The sequence below is a fragment of the Penicillium hordei genome, assembly GCF_028827395.1.
Source record: "Penicillium hordei strain IBT 12815 chromosome Unknown utg000006l_segment0_segment0, whole genome shotgun sequence".
NCBI classification, from domain to species: Eukaryota; Fungi; Ascomycota; class Eurotiomycetes; order Eurotiales; family Aspergillaceae; genus Penicillium; species Penicillium hordei.
The window spans coordinates 403573-428340 of record NW_026623147.1 but is presented as its reverse complement, the minus strand read 5'-3'; the positions used below and the strand labels follow the sequence as shown (position 1 = coordinate 428340).

Here is a 24768-nt window from a genome sequence, read left to right as displayed (position 1 = left end):
ATCAAAAGGGAAGGAGCGCCTTGGTTTTGGGCCAAATCATGTCACTTTTTCAAAATCGGAAGGCGCGATCCGGCAGAATTGTTTGATTCCAAGGCGGTGTGATACGTGACAATGGACCTATTGAGGCTGTCGCAAGGGACACCCACTGACTATTGTTCCAATTATTGTCCCTATTGTCTGATATCACGGAGTTTTTCTTTCAGTAGGCGATTTTGATCTCAAAATACTATATCACATTTTTAGTTACTTCTAAATTGATACATTAAGCAATCTTGTTTCTTCTCTTCTCGTCTCGTCTTAGATCGTCCCCGCATACTCCATAGTCCACTCCTCCTAAATAAGCCCAAAATAGGCCATTGTCTCAATACAATCCATTGCTCGCTGATGTTGTCAAGATATCTGCTCCATATAGTCATCACATACTAGCGATTAAAGCTTTGATATACTTAAAAAGTCCGTGTCTGTAGCCAATGCCTATTGCTCTCGAGTACCTGGAAAATGCTAGAGATCATTTAGGCGAAACAGACTAAACTCCAGAGCTTATGTTCAATAACAAGTTGGTTACTTGAAATTTTGTTAACGTGAAAATAGATCTGGGAAATGAAACAATGCTATTTGTACAGATGCTCTGCGAATGAAACATGGAAACAGAGACATAGACCAACAAGTACCCCTCGCTAGCTCCTAGATAGATGATACAAGGTAACACGCTGATGCTTTTTTCAAAGCCAGCCAATCACAAAAGAAGAGAATAGTGTAGAGATACAAAAGATCTCTTATTAAAACAATGCCCTTCATAGGGCAATCTCTCCCTTCCACGCAGCGTCGGACAATCCCAATGTCCCCATCAGGTTCTGCCACCGGGGACCTCCACGTTCCTTCTTGCGGACATATTGCAGCAGCTTCTGGCGCTTGTGGACTAGTACTTGCAGGTTGCGCTTGTTGTGCTTGTCCTTGTTGGCGGTCTCGAGGTGTCGGGAGAGGTTCATGATTTTCACAGTCAGGATCGCCGCTTGCACCTCCGCAGAGCCGGTATCGGGTCCAACACGCGGTGCGGGTTCCGGATGAACAGGGGCAGATTCATGAGCCATGGCCGAAGGCTTTGGTGGGAGATTTGAGTCTGTGTAGTGTCGCCCGAATGTTTCGATGCACTTTGTAATGTTGAGGCGCACGCGGTCCTTGGTGTTTCCATTGTTGAGGTTGACAATCCGGTTGATTGCTTCCTGAGCATTCTTATGCTCTTGGTTATGCAAATTCACCGCCTCCTTCTCGGCTTGAGGATCGGCTGTGTTGCGATCGAGACTTTTAAGCGGTGCGGTCAAATCCTTGGAGAAGTCGAGGGCGGCATCCAGCTCGTTCGACTTTAAGTAGTAGTTGAGATCCTCGGACAAAGATGATGGGATGTGCGAGTTGGATTGGATTGCTGTCATCTCTAGGATAAATGGCGTCGGCTGGCTCTTAACAGGGTCCCCGAGCGAGGATCCCCGTTCCTCCGCAAGGACTTTCTGGCGGGAGACATTGGCTGCCTTGCGCTGGCGCGCCTGAGCCATCATGAATGGGTCATGTTTCCTCCGGACTTGGACCTTGCTAGATGCAGCTCTGATAGAAGTGTTGATCGAATTGGACAACGGGCTAGATCCGTAGGTTGATCCTATACGAGTCTTGGTTAGCATCCAGGTAATTGAACATTTGACTTGACTGATCTCGACTAGCATACCGGACAATGCCTTCAAAGAGGACTGAACTGAAATGCGCGGAGGCATGGTGGACGTAGCTGGCGAGTAGATGACTCTATTGTAACAATCAACTTCTCTTTTCCATCGACCTTTCGTCGGGAAATCTTGCGGCCGGAGGTCAAACCACGCTAATCCTAGTCAGGATAGTATACGCCTCAGGCATAGAGAATCACGTGGACAAAGAGCCAAGATCAGTATTACATAACCAATACCCCAGCGGGCCCTGGAGCCCTAGCCCTAGCGCACGCAAGCGAAATTCTCCCGAATCGCGAGAGTGCAACAATTTTGCGGCTTGGCTTTGATCTTTTTCCCTCCATCACCACGACAAGAGCCAGACGATTGATCCTCCAAATCATCAATCTATCAATCGCCCAATATGGCCCCTTCCCAGCTCCCCCCGGTTTTCAACCCTACCGCGCAGGACATTGAGATGCTCCTTGCCGCTCAGTGCCACCTTGGTTCCAAGAACCTTCAGGTGCACATGGAGCCTTACCTCTGGAAGCTCCGCGCCGACGGTGTCAACGTCCTGAACATTGGCAAGACCTGGTACGCGCAAACGCAAAACGACTTCTGACTGTAGTATAGTGTCTAATATATATGTTTCATTGAAATAGGGAGAAGATCGTCCTGGCCGCCCGTATCATCGCCGCCATTGACAACCCCGCTGATGTCTGTGTCATCTCCGCTCGTCCCTACGGTCAGCGTGCTGTCCTGAAGTTCGCCTCCCACACCGGTGCCACTGCCATTGCTGGTCGTTTCACCCCCGGTAACTTCACCAACTACATCACCCGCTCTTTCAAGGAGCCCCGTCTCATCATCGTGACCGACCCTCGCACTGATTCCCAGGCCATCAAGGAGGCCTCTTACGTCAACATCCCCGTCATTGCTCTTTGCGACACTGACTCCCCCACCGACTTCGTCGATGTTGCCATCCCTACCAACAACAAGGGTCGTCACGCCATCGGTCTCGTCTGGTGGATGCTCGCCCGTGAGGTCCTCCGTCTCCGCGGTACCCTCGCTACCCGTGAGACCGAGTGGGACACCGTTGTCGATCTCTACTTCTACCGCGACCCCGAGGCCGAGGAGAACAAGGAGATTGCTGATGAGGCCAAGGTCGCCGGTGCTGAGGAGATCGGCGCTGGTGCCGTCGAGTCCGGCTTCGCTGGTGAGAACTGGGATGCCTCCGCCCCTGGCGCTGGTAACCCCGGCACTGCCTTCGCTGCTGCCTCCGCTGCCACCGCTACTGCCGGTGCCACCAGCTGGGATGCCGAGGGTGCCGACTGGGCTGCCAGCTCCGCTGCCCCCACCGGCGAGTGGGCTGAGGCTGCTCCTGCCGCTGGTGAGACCAAGTGGTAAATTGCTTCGCGGTGACGAGGATAGTCGTTGAGAGGGGGGAAGTTTGATCTCAATAAAAAGTTTGGTGATCCGGGATGATTGTGACGATTTTCTGGGTCCCTCGAGGCACAAGAATCGAAGAAATGCTCTTGTTTTCTCTTATACACCATCTAATCCATTCAAAACGATGGATTACAATCTCCCGCAAATTCCCTTGACATGTCTATCCTAGTCCCTGTGTGCAATTCTCAAAAAACCAAAAGAAACTGAAAAACAGCAGAAGAAAACGAGCTTTCACCGGGAACCTTTCAATCTTTTGCCTCAGTGGTCTCATCTTACCAGCACTTTTTTTTTATTTCCATGTTTTTGCATCGGGGAGGAATTGCCATGCCAATCATTGACTGGCGCTTATGAGGGAAAGAGATCCAGTTGCTTTTATTTACGAAGCTTCTGGGGGAAAGCCCTGTGCTGTCAATTCACAAGGTGGACTTAATCGTTACCTTGGTTTCTCCCTGTGTGTATTCTAGTAATCTGAAAAGGTTGTGCTTGGTATCATATCCAGTAGGTTTTGTAGTGTATGTGCCTTGCTGTAGACTTGATCATGTCATCAAATGCGTGCACATGGTGGGGTACAATGCCTTTTATAACCTTGGAAGGTCAGAGTTCCCCTCGGTGTCTTATATGTTTGCAGGGTACCTCCTGGTCTAATGGCAGGCACCCCATCAACTAGGCTAATAACAAGGCCTCAAGATGTTCATGAATTGATCTCTGAACTAGATTAAAGTGTGGATATGGTCCTCGGGCGTTGACGGGGTTTATACATGTCTGGGTATGGAAAACAACATAGAAAATTGATAACATAAGAATCAAAGTATAACACAAGAAGTGCCCTCGGACTGGCCACCTTTTTCAGTCGTCGTCATTGCTGCTAGTCTCGCGAGATCTTCAAACGTCTCTGCGAGCAACTCGCCTGTGACAGCCGAGCACTCAGCGTATCTATCGCAACGAAGTTCCTGCGCAATACGATAGCCCTAGACAACCCAGTTAGTCAATGAGTCAATTCAAGGTGCGAAGCTCCAGCTCATATTCACTCACCTCTTGTGGGTAGATGACTTCATCGCCTTCTCTCCGTAGGTCCCTTTTCAGGCCTATCATCATCACTGGAAGGCGCTCGCCATAGCCGTACTGGAAGTAACGAGTAATGTCATTTCGCCACTAACGAAAAACATTGAGTTTCAGCACGGATTGACAATTGCTCCGAATAATATACGTGAGACTTACCTCTTTTAGTCCAGCGAGTGTGTCTCGATTAGAGATATCAAAGGCTAAAACAACCAGGTCAGGCCGAAGGTTTGTCCAATGCTGGTTTGGGTTGGATGTGTCGTAAAGTTCTAGGGTGAATGTCTTTTTTGAAAACCGGATGTCGTAAATGAAAGGCTGATCACCATCTCGTAATAGTTCAAGAGTATTTGGTTCATTATCAGATGGCAGTGATAAGGACGGTCTTCCACTCTTCAGGCGACTGGATGATGTTAGCATATCCCTATATATAGATCGTTCGGAGACTGCAAACAACTGGGTTTCAGGGCCGTGGTTCGGGCGACGATCAGGTACTTACGCTAAGAATGTTGATTTCCCACATCCTGCATCCCCGAGTAGAAGTAAAGAGACTGAGTTGTTACTGTCCGGGTGATGATCTGCCTCAGCCATGCTGGGATGACCGTTGATTCAATTTATGTGCAACTGTTCAGGTATTGATTAACTTGCACCCTTCGGTTGGTCAATCAACGGCTGTATTGCAGAAGATTCTGCTAGTATATAGTAATTTTACCAAAATCTCGTTTCAGAGAACAGTAGGTGTGTTTTAGGTTAGAGAGACGATGAACTTTGGGTACTAAGGTTCAAGGCTTGGCGAATCCAGCGCGGTTGTTCATATATATATATATGTATTGTTTCTACAGCCCTAAATTCATGTCCATTATACTTTCATTTATACTTATTAAATTTTATATCTACTAAGTTGCTATACAAAAAAGTCACCGCAGTAGATTATTTCCAGTTAGATCATCATAGTACAGCAATATACAATCAATACATAAAACTGTGGTTATATGCTGCATGTAATTACAATATCATACACTGGTTAAATCCAAAAATACACCAAACAGCGCCTCGGGGAACTTTTTCAATTTCGATTCCCGCCGGTTGAACGTCCACACCAATCCAATCTTAGCCTCGGCCGCTTGACATGGTATGTGGAAACCGTCTGCGAGACTCTTTCCACTGAGTTACAACCTCCAACGAGTCCTCAGGCAAACCCGAAACCTGTGTCAATCTCGCACTCTCACACCCCAAACCATGGCGGACACCAACATTAAAGACCAACCCGACTACTCGGCCTGGAGTAACTCCAGGCTGATCGCGCGCATCACAGAGTTAGAGCGCCAGCTTCACTCTCAGACAACAGAATTCACAGCGCCGACCGAAGAGCCGTCGCAGGCTCCCCGCTCTTCTTCTGCGCCAATCCCCACCGACATCCAGGAACCTGCGATCCCTCTTTCCGAGACCTTCAATCCTTCTAAGAAGCGACCACACTCTCCTCCAGATAGTGACGCCACCCCGGTGCCTGCGCCGACGCGGTTTGTCAAAGCCCCGAAACCTCCAAAACCCGATCGCAGTTTTGACCCCTCCAAATACTCGACGCGGTTCATTGCGCTCAAGTTCGCATATCTGGGACAGGCATACAATGGACTCGAACATACAAATGGCAATACTACACCTCTGCCTACCGTTGAAGAGATTCTATGGAAAGCATTGAAACGTACACGCCTCATCTCCCCGGAGACCACCTCTGACATGGAGCCAACCGACAACAAGGAGCGCGTCCCTATGCGCCCCTACCACCTGTACTGGGATGGATGCGATTACTCTAAAGCAGGTCGTACGGATAAGGGCGTGAGCGCTTTTGGGCAGGTTATTGGACTGCGGGTCCGCAGTCAACGACCCATGCCCAAGCCCCCCGCTGAGGGCGAGGATGCGATGCTCGTTGACTCGGGATCTACTGAAAAGGAGTGGGATGATGTAGCCGATGAGATGAACTATATCAATGTTCTAAACAGGGTGCTTCCGGAAGACATCAGGGTTCTGGCGTGGTGTCCTAACCCGCCGCCTGGTTTCGATGCCCGCTTCTCCTGCCGTGAACGTCGATACAAGTACTTCTTCACCAACCCCGCCTTCTCTCCAACTCCTGGGTCCATTGGGTTCCAGAACCGTGCACAGAACGGCACCGGCCCGCGTTCTGAGTTCCGCGAGGGCTGGCTCGACATTGAGGCTATGCGCGAGGCAGCCAAGCATTTCGAGGGTCTGCATGATTTCCGGAATTTCTGCAAGTTGGACACCAACAAGCAGATTGATAATTTCGAACGCATTATCCACCACTCTAGTATCGAAGCCGTCAATCCCAAGGTCAACCCCGTGGGCTATATTGGCCAACCTGGATTCCAGGCCAAAGAAGGTTGTGTGCCCGAACCGGATTTGGTGACTCCCGACACGGTTTCTCAAAGTGTCCCTCAGGTTTATACGTTCAACCTTCACGGTTCTGCCTTCTTGTGGCACCAGGTGCGACACATGGTTGCAATTCTGTTCCTAGTCGGACAGGGACTCGAGTCCCCCTCTATCGTCCCTGAACTGCTGGACATTGCCAAGAACCCGCGAAAGCCGACCTATGCGATGGCTGAAGATGCTCCGCTGGTCCTTTGGGACTGCATTTTCCCCGACATAGAGTCTGGAAGTCGCCTGGATTCCTTGAACTGGGTCTATGCTGGTGATAGCCCCGCAAACGGCAAGGGAAGCGCCAAGGGTGACTGCAAGTTCGGGATGCGGGGTACCGTTGAAAGTTTGTGGACCGTCTGGAGAAAGCGCAAGATAGATGAGATTCTGGCGGGTGCTTTGCTAGACTTGACAGTGAGCCAGGGTAACCGGAACGTGGAAGACGTTGACAACCAATGGCAAAACGCGGTGTATTCCAAGCGATCAAGCAGAGGTGCCAAGATCTGGTATGGTGGAAATGATACTGTCGTTGGTGGGAAATATACTCCTGTCGACGAGAAGACCAAGATGCAGACCGTGGAAGTTCAAAACGCCAAAGGACTTCTCACAAAGCAGCGAAGACTAGCAAATACCGCGGCTGCAAGGGCGGCACTGGAATAAATCACGTTGTATATACTTGCCGATAGAGCATTGAACAAGATAGGCTTTTGCACAAACAAAAATTCTTTGAGACAGGCTGTGGGTATATCATGACTTCGCGTCGTAAAGACACCGCCGAGAACCTCTCCAAACCTGCTCTAAGATCTCCCGCTTGGGCAACATATGCTAGTCATAAAGTTAGCCTTGAGAAAATAACGCTGAGGATATCACATACCGGGAAGACCACCAGGGCATCGGGCTCGCCTTCAACGATAACCGCTAAATAAAAGCGGACTTCGAACCCCTTGAAGGCTTCGTGAATCACAATGTCCTGGATTTGCGTGGTAGGAATGAACCTCGTTGAGGCAGTGGAAAGATATGTCGAGGACGATGTTGAGGTCTGGATTCCGAAGCCTCGAATAACCAAGAGCGATTCCTCTGTCGAACAATCAGCCATGCACAGATCTAATAAAGCCAACCCTTCCTTCTCAACATACCGATATAACCTCTTCTGAAAACACCGTATATCACTAATGCACTGACCATGGCAATCGCCAATGGGTTGTATGAATCCACCAAGCGACACAGTTTGGATCCGAGCGGGCTTGACCACACGGCTGGCCAGCTTATCACCCTCCCATCTTCTTGGAAGAAGAAATTTCGGACGCGTACAATGCCGACACCGATCACACAGAAGAACAAAATTGTACGCAGCAGTACTTGGAGACTGAATAAGATTTTGGCGGGGGAACTCGACCGCTGCGGCGCATTCGATACCGTGAAGGAGACGGTCGTCGGAGAGGGACGCTGAACTTCTAGTCGGCTTGGCATTTTTGGTATGGAGGATTCAGGTAAAAAAAAAAGAGTAAAAATGCCAGAGTCAATTGACAATTTGCATTGCAGCCTGCTTATTCAAGAGGTAGATCAAAAGTGCGGAGATATTCAAACGTACTCTAGACAGGAGAGCTCCTGATGTGAACAAGCACACTAATCTAATTTGGGACTAGCTTACTCCACTGGCAGCTGCATCTCATCACGTGCCTCACAGCTTCATTTGTATTACATCTGGGTTTGTCGGGCACCCACGAACTCCATCTTTTCTCCATCCACAGTCATGGCCGACCGATCACGAAGCAGGTCTCCTCGTGCGAGAGAAAACCCCGATAGAGAGCGCCCCAGAAAGACGACCGGGGGCTTTCGGTGGAAGGACAAAAGCCGCACTGACGATTCCCGCGGCGATGATCGCAGATTAGAACGAGGATACCGAGACCGACCACGATCACCACGACGTGACCGAGAGGGCGACCGCTATGGAGACAGACCAAGAGATGGTGCTCGCGATCGGGCCCAGCAACGTGACGATCGAGATGCGCCGCGCGAAGACCGGGAAAAGAAAGTGAAGAAAGAAAAGAAGAAGCCAGTCGCTCCACAATCCTCAGAACCTATGATTGTGGTCCATGTAAATGATCGTCTGGGAACCAAAGCCGCGATCCCTTGTCTTGCCTCAGATCCGATCAGTATGTCTTGCTTTTTTTTATTGTTGATCGCCCACCAGTGTGCTAACATTCTATGCAGAGCTATTCAAAGCCCAAGTGGCAGCTCGAATTGGTCGTGAACCTCACGAAATCCTTCTTAAACGCCAAGGCGAGCGCCCTTTTAAGGATCAACTTACACTGGAGGATTATGGAGTGAGCAACGGAGTTCAACTTGACTTGTGAGCCTCAACCCCGCATTTGGATACTGGGACTGTGATACTAACTCAATTATAGGGAGGTTGGAACGGGCGAATGACGGATTCCCGAAGCAGACTGCACTCGGTGGGAGAGTTATGCCAAGTTCTATTATGTTTTTTTCTTTCTTAGTACATACTATCTCGGGGACTGGAGCATAGGAGTCATGCATGAATATGTTTCTTTTTATTTGTGATTTCCAAAGCGAATGGTGATTTGAACAGAAATCATGTGTATCTACGGACGGCAACAAATGGAAAATCCGAAGCAGTAGACCTGCTGACCATTTACTGCATTCCTGTCCAGAAGCAATTCGGAGGCCGTTTTCTGCGGGGCCTCGTCACGACATACGCTTTACCCGATCCGGGTCATTTGCCACCTGAGGCATCAACCACAGGTCCGCTCCACTCCAAAGAGGCTTTTTTCCCATCGCGGGACTCACATCGGGATTTTTTTTTTTTTTGTTTTATGTCTTTGTCCCTTCGAAGTCTTGATTCTTGCTCCGCAATGAGGTAGCATTTGTTCTCTCCAATCTCAAGAATCTCTATACTTTTCTTCTCTCTTCATTTTTTCCTCTCTTGACTGCTCCCCGAGATCGTCCCCCAGATTTTCCTTCCCCTCCACCCGATCCCTCCAAACCTGATTTCCTTCAGATCGAGAGCCCTTCTCTTCGATCTTTTCTACTTCCAATCCCGATATACCCACAAACAAAAACACTATGGTTCGCAATCTTGTCGTCATCGGAGGCAACTCCCACCCCCAGTTGACTCAGAGCATCTGCGGTGTTCTCGGTATTCCTCCCGCGGAGGTTCTACTCTCAAAATTCGCTGTGGGTGAGACTCGAGTCGAAATCCAAGAGTCCGTCCGTGAAAAGGATGTCTACATTATTCAATCCGGCGGCGGTAAAGTCAACGACCACCTGCTAGAGCTTCTCATCACCATTTCCGCCTGCAAGACCGCCTCAGCCCGGCGAGTCACTGCCGTCCTCCCTCTTTTCCCTTACTCCCGTCAGAGTGACATTCCTTACGACAAGGCCGGCGCTCCTCTCGTCAAGGCATCTGTGGGGGGTAAATCCGCCAATGGCTATACATTCGAGAGCACTCCTCCGACCCCGGCTCCGGGTGGAAAAACTGAAGGCTTGGGCTTGATGAATGGCATGGAAAGCCTCCAAAAGGGCCTTGCCAGAGCTCAGATTGAAGAGAGCACTGGCAGCCCTGTGAAACGGCGGGGCAACGGTCTGCCCCGCAGCGACACAACGGATTCCCTCAAGTCCTTGACCAACGGTACCGACGACACCGCGGGCAGCGCCTCCAAGATCAATTCCTTCCAGCCTCGTCCCGGTTACAAACAGTGGGTTGCACAGGCCGGCACCCTGGTGGCAGACCTTCTTACCTGCGCCGGCGCCGATCACATCATCACCATGGATCTGCACGATCCGCAGTACCAGGGATTCTTTGATATCCCGGTCGACAACCTCTACGGCCGACCTCTTCTGAAGAGCTACATTCAGCGCAACATCCCAAATTACAAGCAGGCTGTCATTGTCAGCCCCGATGCCGGAGGTGCCAAGCGCGCTACGGCAATTGCTGACCAAATGGGCATGGAGTTTGCCCTTATCCACAAGGTAGACTTATCGAGCGCTCGAATTTCCTTGTAATTCCCTAACAATCTCATAGGAGCGCCGCCCCACCAAAATCACTGACCGCCAGAATGCCACCATGATGTTGGTTGGTGATGTTCGTGATCGGATAACCATTTTGATTGATGATCTGGCGGACACCTCGAATACGATTACTCGTGCCGCCAAGTTGCTCAAGAAGGAAGGCGCATCTCAGGTATATGCCCTTCTCACTCATGGTATCCTGAGTGGCGACGCCATCGAGCGCATCAACGCCAGTGCCCTTGACAAAGTCGTTGTGACCAACAGCGTGGATCAGGTTGAGCACTTGCGCCGCTGCCCAAAGCTCGAGGTCCTGGAAGTTGGCCACGTTTTCGGCGAGGTGAGTCCCATTCGACCGGTTTATCCCGCATATTATACTGACTTATACCTAGGCTATCCGCCGTGTGCACCACGGTGAAAGTATCAGCGTTCTCTTCCAGTATGATTGATCGCTGATTGATCGCTGCCTAAACTCTTTTTTTTTTCATTTCTCCGATATCCTAAAATTTCCATGTTTTGCTCTACGACACCCTCAACCCCAATTCCCTTTGCCATAGATCCAGGCTCGCAGTAGACTTGGTACGCTGGATTTGAATCTGGTATTTTCTGTGATTTCTTTCTATTACGCTTGCTCTCATCTGGCTTTGGCTGGCTTTTTCTTACTTTTGTTTCGAATTTTCCTGTCATACTATCTCTGCCACACCCTTTGCCATCTGCACATATGAGCAGTGAATGTTGAATCGAAATTGAGAATTTCATTTTCAACATGCATGTAGTCGCCGGTCTTGGACTAGACTATCAATGTGGCTGATCTGTGTACTTCATGGAGACGTAATACTTTCCAATATTGAAGCTCATGCATGTTGGTCTGTGCTTGATTGATCACAAGTTCTCCATCCTTGCATATTACACTGGATAATATCTGGCGCTCGAACCTTTTCCCTTTCTATTTTGATGCTCATATGTTGCATTCAGAGTACATGACCTCATGGACCTATAGGCATCAAAAGTGTGCAGTCACCTACCTTCTTTTACGAAACATTTGGGAGAGCAACATGAAGTTTCTGCTACCAGAACTGATGTCCTGAGTCGTGCTATATTGATCTCGGAATAAGAAACTAACTAGTAGTTCACTTGGGCCCACATGTCCCTGTGAGCCGTCACTGGTGGCTATTATTGAAGGACGCACATTTCCTACCATCCACATCAACACTAACTACTAAGTGATTAGCGAAATTTGAGCAACTAGAATGGAGCATACGCAGAAATTTACATATCCGGAATCCCACCGATTGATGGCTTTATTGTTGGCAGTATTATTTTACGATACTGGACTTACCGATGCCCTGGCTTTACCTTTAGGGTTAATTCAGGATCAGGATCAACAGAGATCTTTCGACTCTGTATAGTGCAAATATTGCAAAGATATATAAGAATTGAATGCAAGATGCTATAAAAATGAAGCTTCTCGACCTATACAAAACAAGAGTCTTTTTAGCTGTCTTTTAGAGACTTTTTAGATATAGATTGGCTTTCTAAGTCTAATCTTTGATAGAAACCAATTCGTGCACAATTTATGTGATATTTTTTAATCTAATCTTAGTGAGCAAATAATCTAGCTAATAATCTGAGACAACTGACCTCTCGCCTATTAAGGGTCATCGATTCCAAACGTCGAAGCTGTGCATGGCGAACAGTAGCAGTTCCTTCATGTGTATTCGCTTTTGAGAGGAATTATGACTAGATCTCACTACGCGCATCCTTCGTTAAGAGTCAGCTTAGAATCGCATCACCAAAGTCATGTGCCCGATTCGTGATCAGGAATAAGATTCCTTCGTAATATTCGAGGTTCCCGCAAAAACACATTCACAAGGCGATTGTGTCCCCTATAGGATGCAAAGGGTCCACGGACTCCAAGAGAAGGGAATTGAACCTCCATCTTTTCTATCAAATATCCACTGCGTATAGAATTCAAACAGCCTTGGATAAAATCCCGCAGATATCCAATCAATAAGTTATAGAGAGCCATCTTCCTACTATAGGATATTCCAAGCACGCTGGCAACCTGTGGGCCCTCTGTATAGCGCTAACATCGCCCAAAGGATTGATGACCTTTCCTTCTATAAACTCCATCATAATATAATCCTAACCTTTCTCGTTAAGACAGAAATCATTTATATGTGGAATACAGCTATGGGGTTGTCCACGAGCTCATATGCTATCCTGTGATTTTCGAATTCTTCTCTTGTCACATCTGGGCCGCATTCAGGCAACGGTCTGCATAGAATCGATCACTGAGGCTAATTGCAATTCTTCGGGAAGCGACATGCCTTTACGATAGAAGACTGATCGTTAAGGACAAATCTATTGGAGAGCAAGGCGTTATAGAGTAATTTCAGGTCCGGGGCCTCAAATTAGTTATAAAGATGACAAGAAAATATCTATATTGTAGAAAATAGGGGATATAAACTGGCGCGGAGTGGTGTGAATGGGGTGAAAAGGGGTGGAATGTAGGGATGTATTGGCTACGTTGGGTTACACAGTACTGTTGGGCGGGTCCGCAGCTCTCCTGCGCGTGCTGGAGCGTCAATCAGGATCGATTTGCGTCGACGACATCGACATCAGCACCATCACTCGCCAGGCCGTTCGTGCTCTCTTCAACTCCCTTCCCCAAAACCCGTTATTCCTACAAGGCACCGTCCGCGAGAACCTTGATCCTCTCGGGGTCGCTACCGACGAGCGCTTGGTTCAGGCACTTCAGTGTGTGCGCCTATGGGACTTTTGCGAGTCTCGCGGCGGGCTGGATGAGGATATGAACGAAGGGACCTTGTCGCATGGACAGAGGCAGTTGTTCTGTCTTGTTCAAGCAGTAATCAATCCAAGCAGCGACCTCATTATGGATACGGACGCTTTGGTACACGAGGTTCTGCAGAAAGAATTTGAGGCGTGCACTGTCATTGCTATTGTTCACAAGCTACACACAGCGCCGGACTTTGATCACTTCGTGGTGCTAGACAAAGGGCGTATCGTTGAGGAGGGCCCACCCCGTGAGCTGCTTGAACGGCCAGGATCACTGTTCAAGGCGCTATATGACAGCATGCAGACAGAGGAGAGGTAATTTGGTATCTCTTGCTCCAGTAAGGGCTAAAATTCTGGTAATAGTAGATGAGTATCTATTTTTCGTTAGAATATAGTCTTCTTGTTAGGCATGGGATATAGAAATACGTGTAGGAATTGTATAATGTCCTACAACTTAGAAGTGACTGTGATATATGTTATCTACCTTCAACAATCTTTTAAAAAGGTGCTTTTGGTAAACTACCTAGTCTATTTCAGGCTTTAGAAGAATGACAGCTTTAGAACAGAATGATCACTTCGAGCGGAATGCTGCCATCAAAAATCCACGTAGGTCTAGTATCAACTGGAGTATACAATGCGAAAGTGCGATCTTAAGTCCTACCCCGGCCTAGATTATTGCTGTACTATATCTAATATTCTTCAGTTATCTAGCTCCTTTAAAGAGGCCATCTGAATAGATCCAGTACCTTTCTTATGGCTTTATAGGCATTTCTACACGAACTAAATGGCCAAACAGGCAGCGGTCGGATTAAAGTCCCACCGTCCCGGTTACACAATCCGAAGGGCCTGCGGGGCCGCCCGGGGGCTGATCCTCTGGCCCCAACGTTGAGAGCTACTTGGCACTGGCTGTCATTTCCAGGTTTGAACTGAGGGATTTTCCCGCAAAGAAACTGCCTGGAACCTATGTTGTACATAAACAGGCCTATACAGTGGCATTCCATAACGCACACCGGTAATTCGTCAAATCAGCAATATGGATCTTTTTCACTCGGCAGGGTTTGCGTCAGATGTGACAGAGTTGATGAAGCAGCAGCATGTCCCGGGGCTGGCGATTGCAATCATACACAATGATCAAATTGTATCTGCGGGATATGGACATGCGAGCCTGGATCCCGAAATACCTTGCACAGCAGATACACTGTTTGACATTGCATCGTCTGCTAAATCACTCACTGCTGCGGCGGTGGGATTGCTAGTCGACGATAATGACATGTTCCCAGATATTCAGTACGATGCCATAATGTCGACTCTTCTCCCCGAGGACTTTGTTATGTCTGGAGAAGGATACACAGAAGGAGTCACCGTGGAAGACATCTTAAGTCATAGAAGTGGAATGCCTAGGTGAGCTAATATTTTTCAAATTCCATGTTTGAGTTCAAGACTAATGATATTGCGCCAGCCATGACGATTCGTATATGAGTGTGCGAGCGGCGAAGCCAGACAATGCTCGATCCATTACGAGAAACCTCAGGAATCTCCCTGTCGCTGCTCCTATTCGATCAAGGTATATTTACTGCAACATGATGTATACAGTGGCTACCCATCTTGTGGAAGTCAAGAGCGGACAGGATTTTGGTACATTTCTCGAAGAGCGATTTTTCAAGCCTCTGGACATGGCATCAACTACTCTTCAACCCAGCAGCGCACGGTCAAAAGGATTTGAATCCCGCATGGCAACTGGCTACACATGGAAAAGAGCCGACTCAACATATCGTGGGTTAGAAAATCCAGACTGCCCAGAAGGCCAAGGCGCAGGGTCTATCATTTCGAGCGTGAACGACTTTATCAAATTTGTCAAGGCTTTTATCAATCGCGTAGAGCCTATTAATAAAAATGTTTATACAGGGCTCACTCGCCTGCGAACTTTTGTGAATCCAAACCCAGGAAGACGGAAGCGGCACACCTCACCGGTAGCATATGCTGCTGGCCTGGATATCTACTTTTATAAGGGACATATGGTTGTCGGCCATAATGGGGTATTCTCTGGATTCGGAAGTCGCCTCTTCTTTCTCCCTGATTTCTCGTTCGGTGCTGTGATTATGGGAAACTCAAATGGGGCAAATGGCGTTGCGACGACCCTTGTCCAAAACCTAATTGACAATCTCCTTGGAGTCACGGACGAAAGACCCCATGACAGCAAAAGCAAAGCCACACGACCTGTTGAAATTCGCGGTCCAAAACCCCAGGCCGAGGCGAAAGATGCAAATCCAATGAGTAAGAACCAGGAAAAGAAGGAGAAGAAAAAGCAGGAAAAGAAAACCCAAGCGAAGAAAAGTCAAGATATCCAGAAGGGCCAAGTGAATGAACAAAGACCAAAAGGGAATACTCCGCAGCCACCGACAATGCCTCTCAGTGCTTACGCTGGCAACTACTGGAATCCTGGGTATCATAACTTACTGGTTCAAATCAGAGATGATGCGCTCTTCATCGATGCTACAGATCGCTCAATGGGGTTTACCTTGAAATTCGAACATGTGTCCGATGACCGAAAATTCGATGCTCATCTTACTGATTGGCTCGATGGCAGTGATGACATCGTAAAAGCGGAGTTTGTAATAGAAGATGCTCAAGTCACAAGGTTGGGTCTGCAGTTGGAGGAAATGCTCAAGGAAATGATCTGGTTCGAGAAGAAGGATGAATTTCTTTCTTGATAGTATTCCTCCTGATAGAGCTGGATACATTTACAAGAGTATATGATGCAAAGAGAGGGAGAAAATTAAAATGACAAATATTTGACCAATTGGCCTGTGTTCAAACTCTCTGAAGTAGTCGTTCAGCTTGAAGTTATGATGTGGTATGTAGTGGCACACAGACAGCCTGGAGATGGATCTTTCCAGTAATGATTAAGAAAGTAGGTAACATTTGAATCTATAACTAGTACTAGTAGATCCATAGGCATTTGACAATCAGCTATGAGGAATCAACGTATTTTTTTTTTATTGAATTTTCAATCACATGCTATTGCATCTAGTATCAATAACTTGAAGGCATTGATCAATGTCTGCCAGTGAACTTTAGAGTCAAGGAAGCTACTAGTGCAGAGTATGTATATGCCAGAAGGTCAAACTTGAAAATGAGATCGAAGGTTAGTACTAGTATGGGCATATGAGTCAACAGGTTCAAAGTTGATTGATTTCAAAACATTATATTTTGTGTAAAGAAAAAACAGAAATGTTGAAGTACTGAGTGATAATACTAAATAGTAATGATAGACTAGATATATAACATCCTTGTTCATCAGACATCAACAACCCGAAGAGAGCGCTTCGTCAACAGCGTCAGTTGCGAGAATCAAGTCGGGTTCCCCAAGACATCCTCAACACTAAGAGCTGACCATGTCCTCATAACTAGCTCCAATTGTAGAGAAATAGGGCAGTGAATATAAAGATAAACTAACTGACAATGTCTGATCCCAGAAATGATTGCTTAGAGTGAATAGACACTAAATATGAAGAACTTGGTGGATTTTTGGACCATGAGAAGTGACACACATGGCAGTCTATATCTTTGTTGAATGTAACAGTCATCACCTTCAGCAGAGTTTCCATGTGGTCGCGCAGTGCTAGAAAAAAATAACGAGAGTTACACTCGCCCAGGGGCCTTGCCTCGAAGGCAAAAACGGAGTGCTTCTGACTCACCAAGAAACCAAGAAACATCATGCAAAGTATACCATTAAGCCAGATAGAAGATCAGCAAGGTACCGACTTCCAAGAGACCGAGGATCGACTCTTTGTGGTTTACTTGTACTTCTGCCGGCCTTGTGGGGGCGGATGGGGGAGCAAATAATCTTTATTCTCCTCGCTACTGTTTTACACTACTTCTTTTAGACCGACCCTTCTGGACTAATCGTTTCTAAGTGACCGGGTGGCGGATCCAGTTGGGGTTTCTTTCTGGTATGACCTTCAATATCTTCGTCGTCACTTCCGCCATACAAGAAGTGGTAATCTTTTCTCTGAGCCCGTTGGGGCCGTGGTGGTATTTCGATAGATGAGCTGTCGGAGCCATCATTGTTTAAAGTTTGTGATTCGGTATCAGACATTCTGAGGTCCAGTACCGGCATCGAAAACGCGGGCTTGAAATCAACCGCTTCGGACGTGACTTAGATAAACAAACGGCAAGTGATACAATTTGTCTTATTGGGTGGAAGTTGGCCTTGGTGACGGGAAAATATTCGTACGAATATTGGCCTTGCAAATACGAATATCCGTAGAGGTTTATGGACTACGAATGCGAATGCATTTATCTCAAAAAGTTACGAATATGTATTCGTGTCGACCCCCTAACGAGCGTACGGATAAAGATCACTGGTAAAATTCCCTAAACTAAAACAGAAGATAGACAACTGGCCCGAAATTGACAATCTGTATGGATCGTTTGGTTACATGGTAAAACGATCAGAGAAATCAAACTCGTTTCTTGACAATTGAGTTTGATCAGACTTCCACCATCTTCATTCCACCACCTTCATTGCAACAGGCTTTAATTAAAGTCGTCCTGTTGGAAATGGGCCTTCTTTCCATTCCAAGGCTCGGCCTTCTTGCAACTATTTTCGAGAAGGGTTTTCACCTGCGGCCACTTGGCCTCTGGGACATTGCTGCAATCCACTCTGATAAAGTCGCGCCCTTTGTCATCGTCGTTTTCGTTGAAAACAGTCTGGCAGGTGTCGTATTTTTCCGCGAGGTCTGTCGCCATGTTCGTGCCATCGGAGTAGTGGACTGGCTCGCAAACGAACTGAACGTGACCGTACTTCTTCTTTGCGTCTTTAACAACAGCTATGAACCGGCCCCCTAGTCCTGGGGTAGCCTTGCGGTAAGAACGCGAATCCAGGGACTTGTCCTTTGGAAGACACGCGTCTTTCTCATACTTCACAGGCTGTCCCATAATCCCATCTGTGCAGATCAGCCGGCTCATCGCCACGGGACCATCGCACCAATCGATAGCGTTTTTGCAAATGCTTTTCGCTTTGGGTGTGTTATTGCACTCGTTCTCCCAGCTCGAACATTTCCTCGCGGCGCAAGTCTTCCGTTCGCTGTCCGTACAGCTTCTCTCACAGTACGAGCCGGGCGAGTAACCCTTAGCCTCAAGATGAGTCCTCTCGTAGCCAGAGGAGCACCCTGCACTACCAGTTGTGTAGAAAGTAATGCACTTGTCAATTGTGCATGTCATGCCCTCCTCCCTCTTAGCCAGGGCGGATGCAGAAGTGCTGGCGATCAAAGCGCCGTACGCGACCAAAGCCATAAGGGGGGAAATATCATCGTGCTATAAGATCGATTAGCAACGAACATCTGAGAAAGCTGCGGGCTGAAGTGATATACCTTGAGGTATAGAGGTAGGTATTGTCTGAATGTGTTTGAGGTAAACGAGGCTGGTAGAAAGAAGAATACTAGATGGGCGACAAGGCCATCTTATATTTGCTGAGAACCGTGCAAAGGCCATTCAACGAATTATTCCAAATATTTCTTATCATTCTCTTTTGAAGGTAATACCGACTCTGCAAGGTTTACGCACCATTTGATTAGTATTAGATTCCGATCTCAGCCTGATTGATTTCCTCAGCTAGCCACGTTCACGATGTCAATGGGACGCCACCAGACAAGGGGCTGGCTATTGGGGCTATTGTGAAGAATTCAAATTCTAGCGGAATGCCATAGAAATTAAAATGAAAATGGAAATTTGCTATGAGAGCTACTCAAATGTATGTAGTTTGGTCGCACAACAGACAAGGAGTAATAATGGCTGGCTGAGTTTACCCTTTTCCCTAGAAACGGAGAACGAGGCATATCACCAGTAAACAATAACTCTCACTACGAATCAGAAATGATCTAAACGTATTGGCAGCTCAGTAACTCTATATCACATATGGATCGTCGGTCTATCGAAGCTACAGAAAACACACTCTCTGTAACCTGGATGCAGAATTTAGCTGATACTAACTGAGCTCTTCTATTGTTCTATATCAACCTGCCGTCACAGTAGATCATAAAGTGCCCTTGGAGGATCGCTTTTCGACTCGTAAGGGTCCACAGGACTGAATTGGTTGATCTGTCCATATATCGTATGGTTGTACTCGCCTTTGGCAATGGACTCTAAGAGAATTAATTCATGCGATCATGTAAAGCAATTGAGTATCCTTGCCCTTTCTGGATCGGTTAGGCCTATTTAGAGCACTGCCCGGAAAGAAATATATTACCTTCGAGGTCAAGGGAAGGTTTGGGCTGGATATCAGCCGTCACTGTAGGTCGTTTCCATCGTTAGTAGTCATTATTCCATAAAGCCATGAAATAAAAGTGAGAGATGTAGACTTACCCTGTAGCCTTGGAAACTTTGATCCCGATAACTGTTTCGGCGGCTTCACTAGGGCTGTGCTGCCTATATGACGACCGTTCCATTTTGGAAATCTTAGAAACTACCTAGCTCACTTCCACTATAGCGACGGCTAGTCCGGGATTCGTAATATCGTGCTTACTGGTAATCTCTGGATTTAGGTTTGCTTCTAGGGGCTTCTCGTAGGCGAGGCTTTGGAAGGCTATTGTGTAAATTTTTCAAATTCGGTGACAGCCTCCTGGACGATTCTTTAGACCAATAATAGACGCTAATCTCGAATAGTGATGAGATGCATCGTCCGCCACGACGCACGAGTTGAGTTTGCGGCGCTACGTGCTATTGTCATGATATCGGTCTCTCAAGCTACGAATACCCGGTGAACTCCCACTCTACAATTCATACCAACGGACCAGCAGAAGCAGGATCGCATGTCATTCTTCTAAATTGCAGGAGCCCCTAAAGTCACTATTTGTAATCACCAAGGCAGGTTATTCATGCGGTAATTCATAATTCACCGGGCAATTGCTTACACTGCCAATTTAGATGTGCAAAATCAACGTTGCCATCAAAATGATTTACTACGAAAGCGCCAATTATACGAAGCTCTTGGATTGCAGGCAGGATATCACAAAAAATAAATGAGCTAAAGAATAAGGGGCTGAACACTTTTAGGGAATAATAACTTAATTGGCCCTTGACCATGCTCCATTCGCATTGGCCTTACCGAGGAACCCCGAGATCTATTGCTATTCCTAAAGCGATTAGCGATGCCTCCACCACGTCAATCATTTTGGATCTCGGAACTCCTCGGTCAAATGCCCGTGCCGAACCATTCCTTGAGTTCTTGCATATACATGCATCTACTCATTTGGGCCCACCAGTCCCGTGAATCCTGTGTGTGTTCGGTTCTTCAGCTCTTGTAGATCTTGACCCACCCGTTCTGCAAGGTACACAGGACATACCGAATTTGTACAACATACAATATAATTGTAGTTTTCAATGCATAACAATTCAAAGGGGAAATTACACGGACTGTCGGTGGGTAGACCTAGCTGTGACCATGATACTACCATGCGGGAGTTCTTATGAAGCACGTCGTGACATGTCTGAGGTACGGCCAGCTGTCGTCGGCGGTCTGCTGCCGTATATTAATAAATCAACATCTATCTGGGAGTCTATTAATTTTATGCTCTTTTTTCCATACTCAGTACATTTTGGTGAGACCCTAATTCTTGTCTGCAAAGGTAATATAGGCGTACTGTCTTGGGGTGGGGGGCGTATAGGCGCTTCTTTCGCTTCCACTGGCTGCGTAATTAATGTAGATTCTCCTTGAACTGAGAGGCCTTTCATAGCTAGGATCTGCTTCATAGTTCTAGCTCGCTTTTGCGTTTTCTTCTCATTTTCGGCGCGCAAATCGCTCGCTTCAACAGCCGTGCACAGTTAGCACCCCGTTACTAAACCTAACGAAAGTTCACCAGTAGTATAGTGTTACGGACATGCTAGTCACCAATCACATATGGAGACCTACACCTACCGATAGGCCACTAAGAGCCAACCAACCTATCTGTCAGCAGATTACGTGTAACATCTAATACCTAGGCAACCCTAGGGATTTAAGGAAGGAGGAAACCCCGATTATATATAGCAAGTAAGACTATAATCTATCTAAGTAAGACCTGCTACTAGAGGTTTTCCTAGACCTTGCCCACTCCCATCATTTGGTCTCATGGGAATGCCAAGAGATGGGAGCGACATGCTTGTCCGCTCCCATGGGACTGTAAACAGTGCAAACACAGTTTGTTTAGTTTGCACTATATTGGGGCCCCGATGGGTTGGGTTGGGTTCGGGTTAGAGTGGGTTGTGCCGAAGTCTATCCCCAGATAACTCCCCAAAGTAAACTACTAAAGTCGCTAGTGACTCCTACATATACTTCTTAAAGTCAATCCTACAGTTATGGTTATATATCCCTATAGTACCCGAATAGGTAATTTGTTAGTATAGATCTTATCCGGTACAGGAAAACCTAGACCTTGCCAACTCCCATGGGACTAAAACAATTCTGGTCCCATTACCCTAGTCCCATGGGACCCCATAGCCCCACCCAGCTCACCGCCATAATAAGCACATACCGTCTACTGAAAGCGGCTGACACAGACCATACTAGATTTGAATTCATAGGCTGCTGACTGGCAGTATGTTATATAATCATAGGGGCGTGGGATCAAGGGATGTAAAAACTAACATCCCACTGAGTCACTGACTGTACCTAGGTAGTACTATTGCTTTTCAAAATGACGACTTATGTTGACAATACGGCCACGCTTCTGGATGAAGCTCGTCGTGCCACCCACAGCGAACATGAACTCACCTTTCTGCGGGCCCTCCAGCTATATCCCAAGGCAGTTGCATGGTCAATATTTCTGTCTCTAGCCCTCATCATGGAAGGCTACGACATGAAACTTGTGGGTTCCCTCTTTGCTCAACCCACTTTCCAGAAAAAATACGGCCAGGAGTTGCCGAATGGCACGTATGAAATCAGCGCTTCTTGGCAAGCTGGCCTCTCCAATGGTGCTTCGGTTGGATCGCTCATGGGCCTTCTCCTCAACGGTTATCTATCGGAACGATTCGGATTTCGCAATACGATGCTGGCTTCGTTGGCTTTCATAACTGCTACGATATTCATCCCTTTCTTTGCTCCAAGTATCGAGGTATTGTTAGTTGGCCAGGTTTTGATGGGCATTCCTTGGGGCATCTTTCAGACATTGACTACTTCATACGCGGCCGAAGTAGCTCCGACCCATCTTCGTGCTTATCTCACCACCTACGTGAACCTCTGCTGGGTAAAGCTTACACCCTCCGCCCATTTTCTGTCTTTCGGTTGGTGAAGGTGATACGGTGAAGAGGATGAAATAATAAAGCTAACCAACTGGATATCAATAGGTTTTTGGACAGCTACTCTCCGCCGGTGTTCTGCGAGGAGTACTTACACGGTCTGACCAATGGTCTTATCGTATCCCCTTCGCTCTGCAATGGGTCTGGCCAATTCCGTTGATGATCGGAATAGTCTTCGCTCCTGAATCGCCCTGGTGGCTTGTTCGCAAGAATCGCTTAGAAGAAGCCAAAGCGGCTCTTCTTAGATTAACATCACCCGGCCGTATTGAGTTTGACGTCGATCAAGCAATTAAACTAATGGTGGTGACGACAGAGAAAGAGCGGGAATCGGGCACAGGCACTCGCTATATTGATTGCTTTCGTGGCGTAGATCTACGCCGCACCTCGATTTCCTGTAGCTGCTGGGGTATTCAAATCTTATCCGGGACGAGCCTCCGTATCTACTCCACCTACTTCTACAAGCAAGCAGGACTACCGACGGAGCAGGCCTTCACCATGTCTATCGCACAGTATGCCCTCGGCATCGTTGGTGTATTTGTAGCCTGGATTTTGCTACCACGGTTTGGCCGACGAACCATTTACCTCTGGGGCTTGGCCATTTTGGCAGTGCTCTTGCTGGTCATTGGCAGTCTGGGTGTCGCCGAGTCTCGATCCCCGTCCCCAGTGGATAGCAGCGGTGGCAGCCGGCTTGCCTGGTCAATTGGATCTATGCTGCTTGTACACACGTTCTTCTACGACGTCACCGTCGGCCCAGTCTGCTACTCACTTGTGGCGGAGATCCCTTCCGTCCGTCTCCGCAGCAAGTCAATCGTGCTGGCACGTATGACATATAATATCCTTAATATCATCAGCAACGTCATCACACCGTACATGCTGAACCCGTCGGCATGGAATTGGGGTGCGAAAGCGGGCTTTTTCTATGGTGGCACTTGTGTTTTATCTTTGATCTATACCTATTTATGTATTCCTGAACCTAGCGGACGGACCTATGCAGAGCTAAGCATCCTGTTCCAGCGCAAAGTCTCAGCTCGGAGTTTCGCCAAGACGCACGTCGATCTAGCAGAGGCGAGAGGGTTAGACAGGGATTCCCCGAAGATCGACTGAGTTACCGACAACTGGCGGCGATTATAATTTTGCTGATGGGCCTTAAATCATTCAAGAATATGAACAGGGTAGATGTCGCTGGGCGGGTGCGGAATAGTAGAGTTACAGGGCAGTGGGCGATCAAGGGGGACTGGATGTCCAAAGTTACGGGTGGGGAGGCAGCCGTTTCTAGCCCCCAAAGCTGTCATCTTCGGCGTCGATTCCATAGGTCCTCATATTGTATCTGTAAAACCAGAGATTTTCGGTCTTATCTTTGCCCTAAGCTAACCTACAATTATCGACCTAAGATGGCATCCTTGCAAGTCTAGATGTCTTTCAACTCGCTTAATTTGGACGTTGGATCCGCGCGTAACTATAGTCCTGTACTTTTCCTTTTAGCGTTTATCGAGGAACTATGAGATCTCACACTACCTATACTCTAATAGATGCAGATTTTGTTGTCCAGAGTAATAATACTCCGCCGGGGGGGGAATAGCATGTGTGTATAGCACAACCCTAGGCAAATCGACGATCGCCGAATCCTGGCTATTTTAGTGCAGTCGAAGGATGCTGGTCCCGACATAGTGTCAAGCGAGTAGAGAAATCATGCCTTACCAGATCCGGACTCCGCAATGAATTCCAAACTATATTTTCCTTGGCAAAAAGAGTCATTTGTCCTTGGAGCAGCCCCCAGCTTGGAAAGAAGTGCTTAATTTTGTATTTTTAATTTTCTCTCGCCCTTTTAAGTACATTCACCGCATTATTGCCGTAGTTATGCTAAAGAAAAAAAATGGTTGGTATCCCTAATCCCAATGTTGACATGACTCAATATTGTTATCGGGGGTCACATGTTTACAGCCCTAGAGGCTCCGGGGAAGTAGATAGTCGCTAGAGAATTTTTAGCTCTGAGATAGCTTCCTTTAAAATCCATCTTTTGTCATTTTTCCTTTCTGCTCGAGAC

General features: G+C 47.4%; 12 protein-coding genes across 12 annotated transcripts; 8 read left to right on the top strand and 4 right to left on the bottom strand.

The window, feature by feature from the left end:
• Positions 1-794: 794 nt before the first annotated feature.
• Positions 795-1763, bottom strand: N7537_010856 (mitochondrial 37S ribosomal protein uS15m; the record flags this gene model as incomplete). The annotated part of the gene is made up of 2 exons (XM_056901910.1): positions 795-1651; positions 1718-1763. The coding sequence occupies 2 exons, from the start codon at positions 1761-1763 to the stop codon at positions 795-797; spliced, it is 903 nt and encodes a 300-aa protein (XP_056747197.1).
• A 250-nt stretch (positions 1764-2013) lies between these two features.
• On the top strand, positions 2014-3249 carry rps0 (40S ribosomal protein uS2). Its single transcript, XM_056901909.1, has 2 exons — positions 2014-2282; positions 2351-3249. Exons 1-2 carry the CDS (start codon positions 2113-2115, stop codon positions 3090-3092), a joined length of 912 nt encoding a protein of 303 aa, XP_056747196.1. The 5' UTR covers positions 2014-2112; the 3' UTR covers positions 3093-3249.
• A 688-nt stretch (positions 3250-3937) lies between these two features.
• Positions 3938-4781, bottom strand: N7537_010854 (uncharacterized protein; the record flags this gene model as incomplete). The annotated part of the gene is made up of 4 exons (XM_056901908.1): positions 3938-4102; positions 4167-4286; positions 4353-4593; positions 4690-4781. The coding sequence occupies 4 exons, from the start codon at positions 4779-4781 to the stop codon at positions 3938-3940; spliced, it is 618 nt and encodes a 205-aa protein (XP_056747195.1).
• Positions 4782-5429: 648 nt separating this feature from the next.
• Positions 5430-7280, top strand: N7537_010853 (pseudouridine synthase DEG1; the record flags this gene model as incomplete). The annotated part of the gene is made up of 1 exon (XM_056901907.1): positions 5430-7280. The coding sequence occupies one exon, from the start codon at positions 5430-5432 to the stop codon at positions 7278-7280; it is 1851 nt and encodes a 616-aa protein (XP_056747194.1).
• An 87-nt stretch (positions 7281-7367) lies between these two features.
• Positions 7368-8090, bottom strand: N7537_010852 (PIG-H family GPI synthesis protein; the record flags this gene model as incomplete). Its single annotated transcript, XM_056901906.1, has 3 exons — positions 7368-7445; positions 7495-7697; positions 7757-8090. 3 exons carry the CDS (start codon positions 8088-8090, stop codon positions 7368-7370), a joined length of 615 nt encoding a protein of 204 aa, XP_056747193.1.
• A 283-nt stretch (positions 8091-8373) lies between these two features.
• Positions 8374-9081, top strand: N7537_010851 (ubiquitin-like protein HUB1; the record flags this gene model as incomplete). The annotated part of the gene is made up of 3 exons (XM_056901905.1): positions 8374-8776; positions 8835-8973; positions 9029-9081. 3 exons carry the CDS (start codon positions 8374-8376, stop codon positions 9048-9050), a joined length of 564 nt encoding a protein of 187 aa, XP_056747192.1. The 3' UTR covers positions 9051-9081.
• A 626-nt stretch (positions 9082-9707) lies between these two features.
• On the top strand, positions 9708-11098 carry N7537_010850 (ribose phosphate diphosphokinase subunit PRS5; the record flags this gene model as incomplete). The annotated part of the gene is made up of 3 exons (XM_056901904.1): positions 9708-10613; positions 10666-10989; positions 11042-11098. 3 exons carry the CDS (start codon positions 9708-9710, stop codon positions 11096-11098), a joined length of 1287 nt encoding a protein of 428 aa, XP_056747191.1.
• Positions 11099-12864: 1766 nt separating this feature from the next.
• N7537_010849 (uncharacterized protein) lies at positions 12865-13767 on the top strand (the record flags this gene model as incomplete). The annotated part of the gene is made up of 2 exons (XM_056901903.1): positions 12865-12874; positions 13193-13767. The coding sequence occupies 2 exons, from the start codon at positions 12865-12867 to the stop codon at positions 13765-13767; spliced, it is 585 nt and encodes a 194-aa protein (XP_056747190.1).
• A 650-nt stretch (positions 13768-14417) lies between these two features.
• Positions 14418-16159, top strand: N7537_010848 (Peptidase S12 Pab87-related C-terminal; the record flags this gene model as incomplete). The annotated part of the gene is made up of 2 exons (XM_056901902.1): positions 14418-14849; positions 14908-16159. Exons 1-2 carry the CDS (start codon positions 14482-14484, stop codon positions 16157-16159), a joined length of 1620 nt encoding a protein of 539 aa, XP_056747189.1. The 5' UTR covers positions 14418-14481.
• Positions 16160-17331: 1172 nt separating this feature from the next.
• N7537_010847 (uncharacterized protein) lies at positions 17332-17547 on the bottom strand (the record flags this gene model as incomplete). The annotated part of the gene is made up of 1 exon (XM_056901901.1): positions 17332-17547. One exon carries the CDS (start codon positions 17545-17547, stop codon positions 17332-17334), a length of 216 nt encoding a protein of 71 aa, XP_056747188.1.
• A 464-nt stretch (positions 17548-18011) lies between these two features.
• On the top strand, positions 18012-18579 carry N7537_010846 (uncharacterized protein; the record flags this gene model as incomplete). The annotated part of the gene is made up of 3 exons (XM_056901900.1): positions 18012-18251; positions 18300-18317; positions 18406-18579. 3 exons carry the CDS (start codon positions 18012-18014, stop codon positions 18577-18579), a joined length of 432 nt encoding a protein of 143 aa, XP_056747187.1.
• A 3544-nt stretch (positions 18580-22123) lies between these two features.
• N7537_010845 (uncharacterized protein) lies at positions 22124-23828 on the top strand (the record flags this gene model as incomplete). The annotated part of the gene is made up of 2 exons (XM_056901899.1): positions 22124-22672; positions 22773-23828. 2 exons carry the CDS (start codon positions 22124-22126, stop codon positions 23826-23828), a joined length of 1605 nt encoding a protein of 534 aa, XP_056747186.1.
• Between the last annotated feature and the right edge of the window lie 940 nt (positions 23829-24768).

Excerpts from the sequence above, each read along its gene's own strand:
- rps0 (XM_056901909.1), top strand. The coding sequence starts at position 2,113 with ATGGCCCCTTCCCAGCTCCCCCCGGTTTTCAACCCTACCGCGCAGGAC. Across the intron at positions 2,283-2,350 it reads CTGAACATTGGCAAGACCTG|GGAGAAGATCGTCCTGGCCG; the intron begins GTACGCGCAAAC and ends TCATTGAAATAG.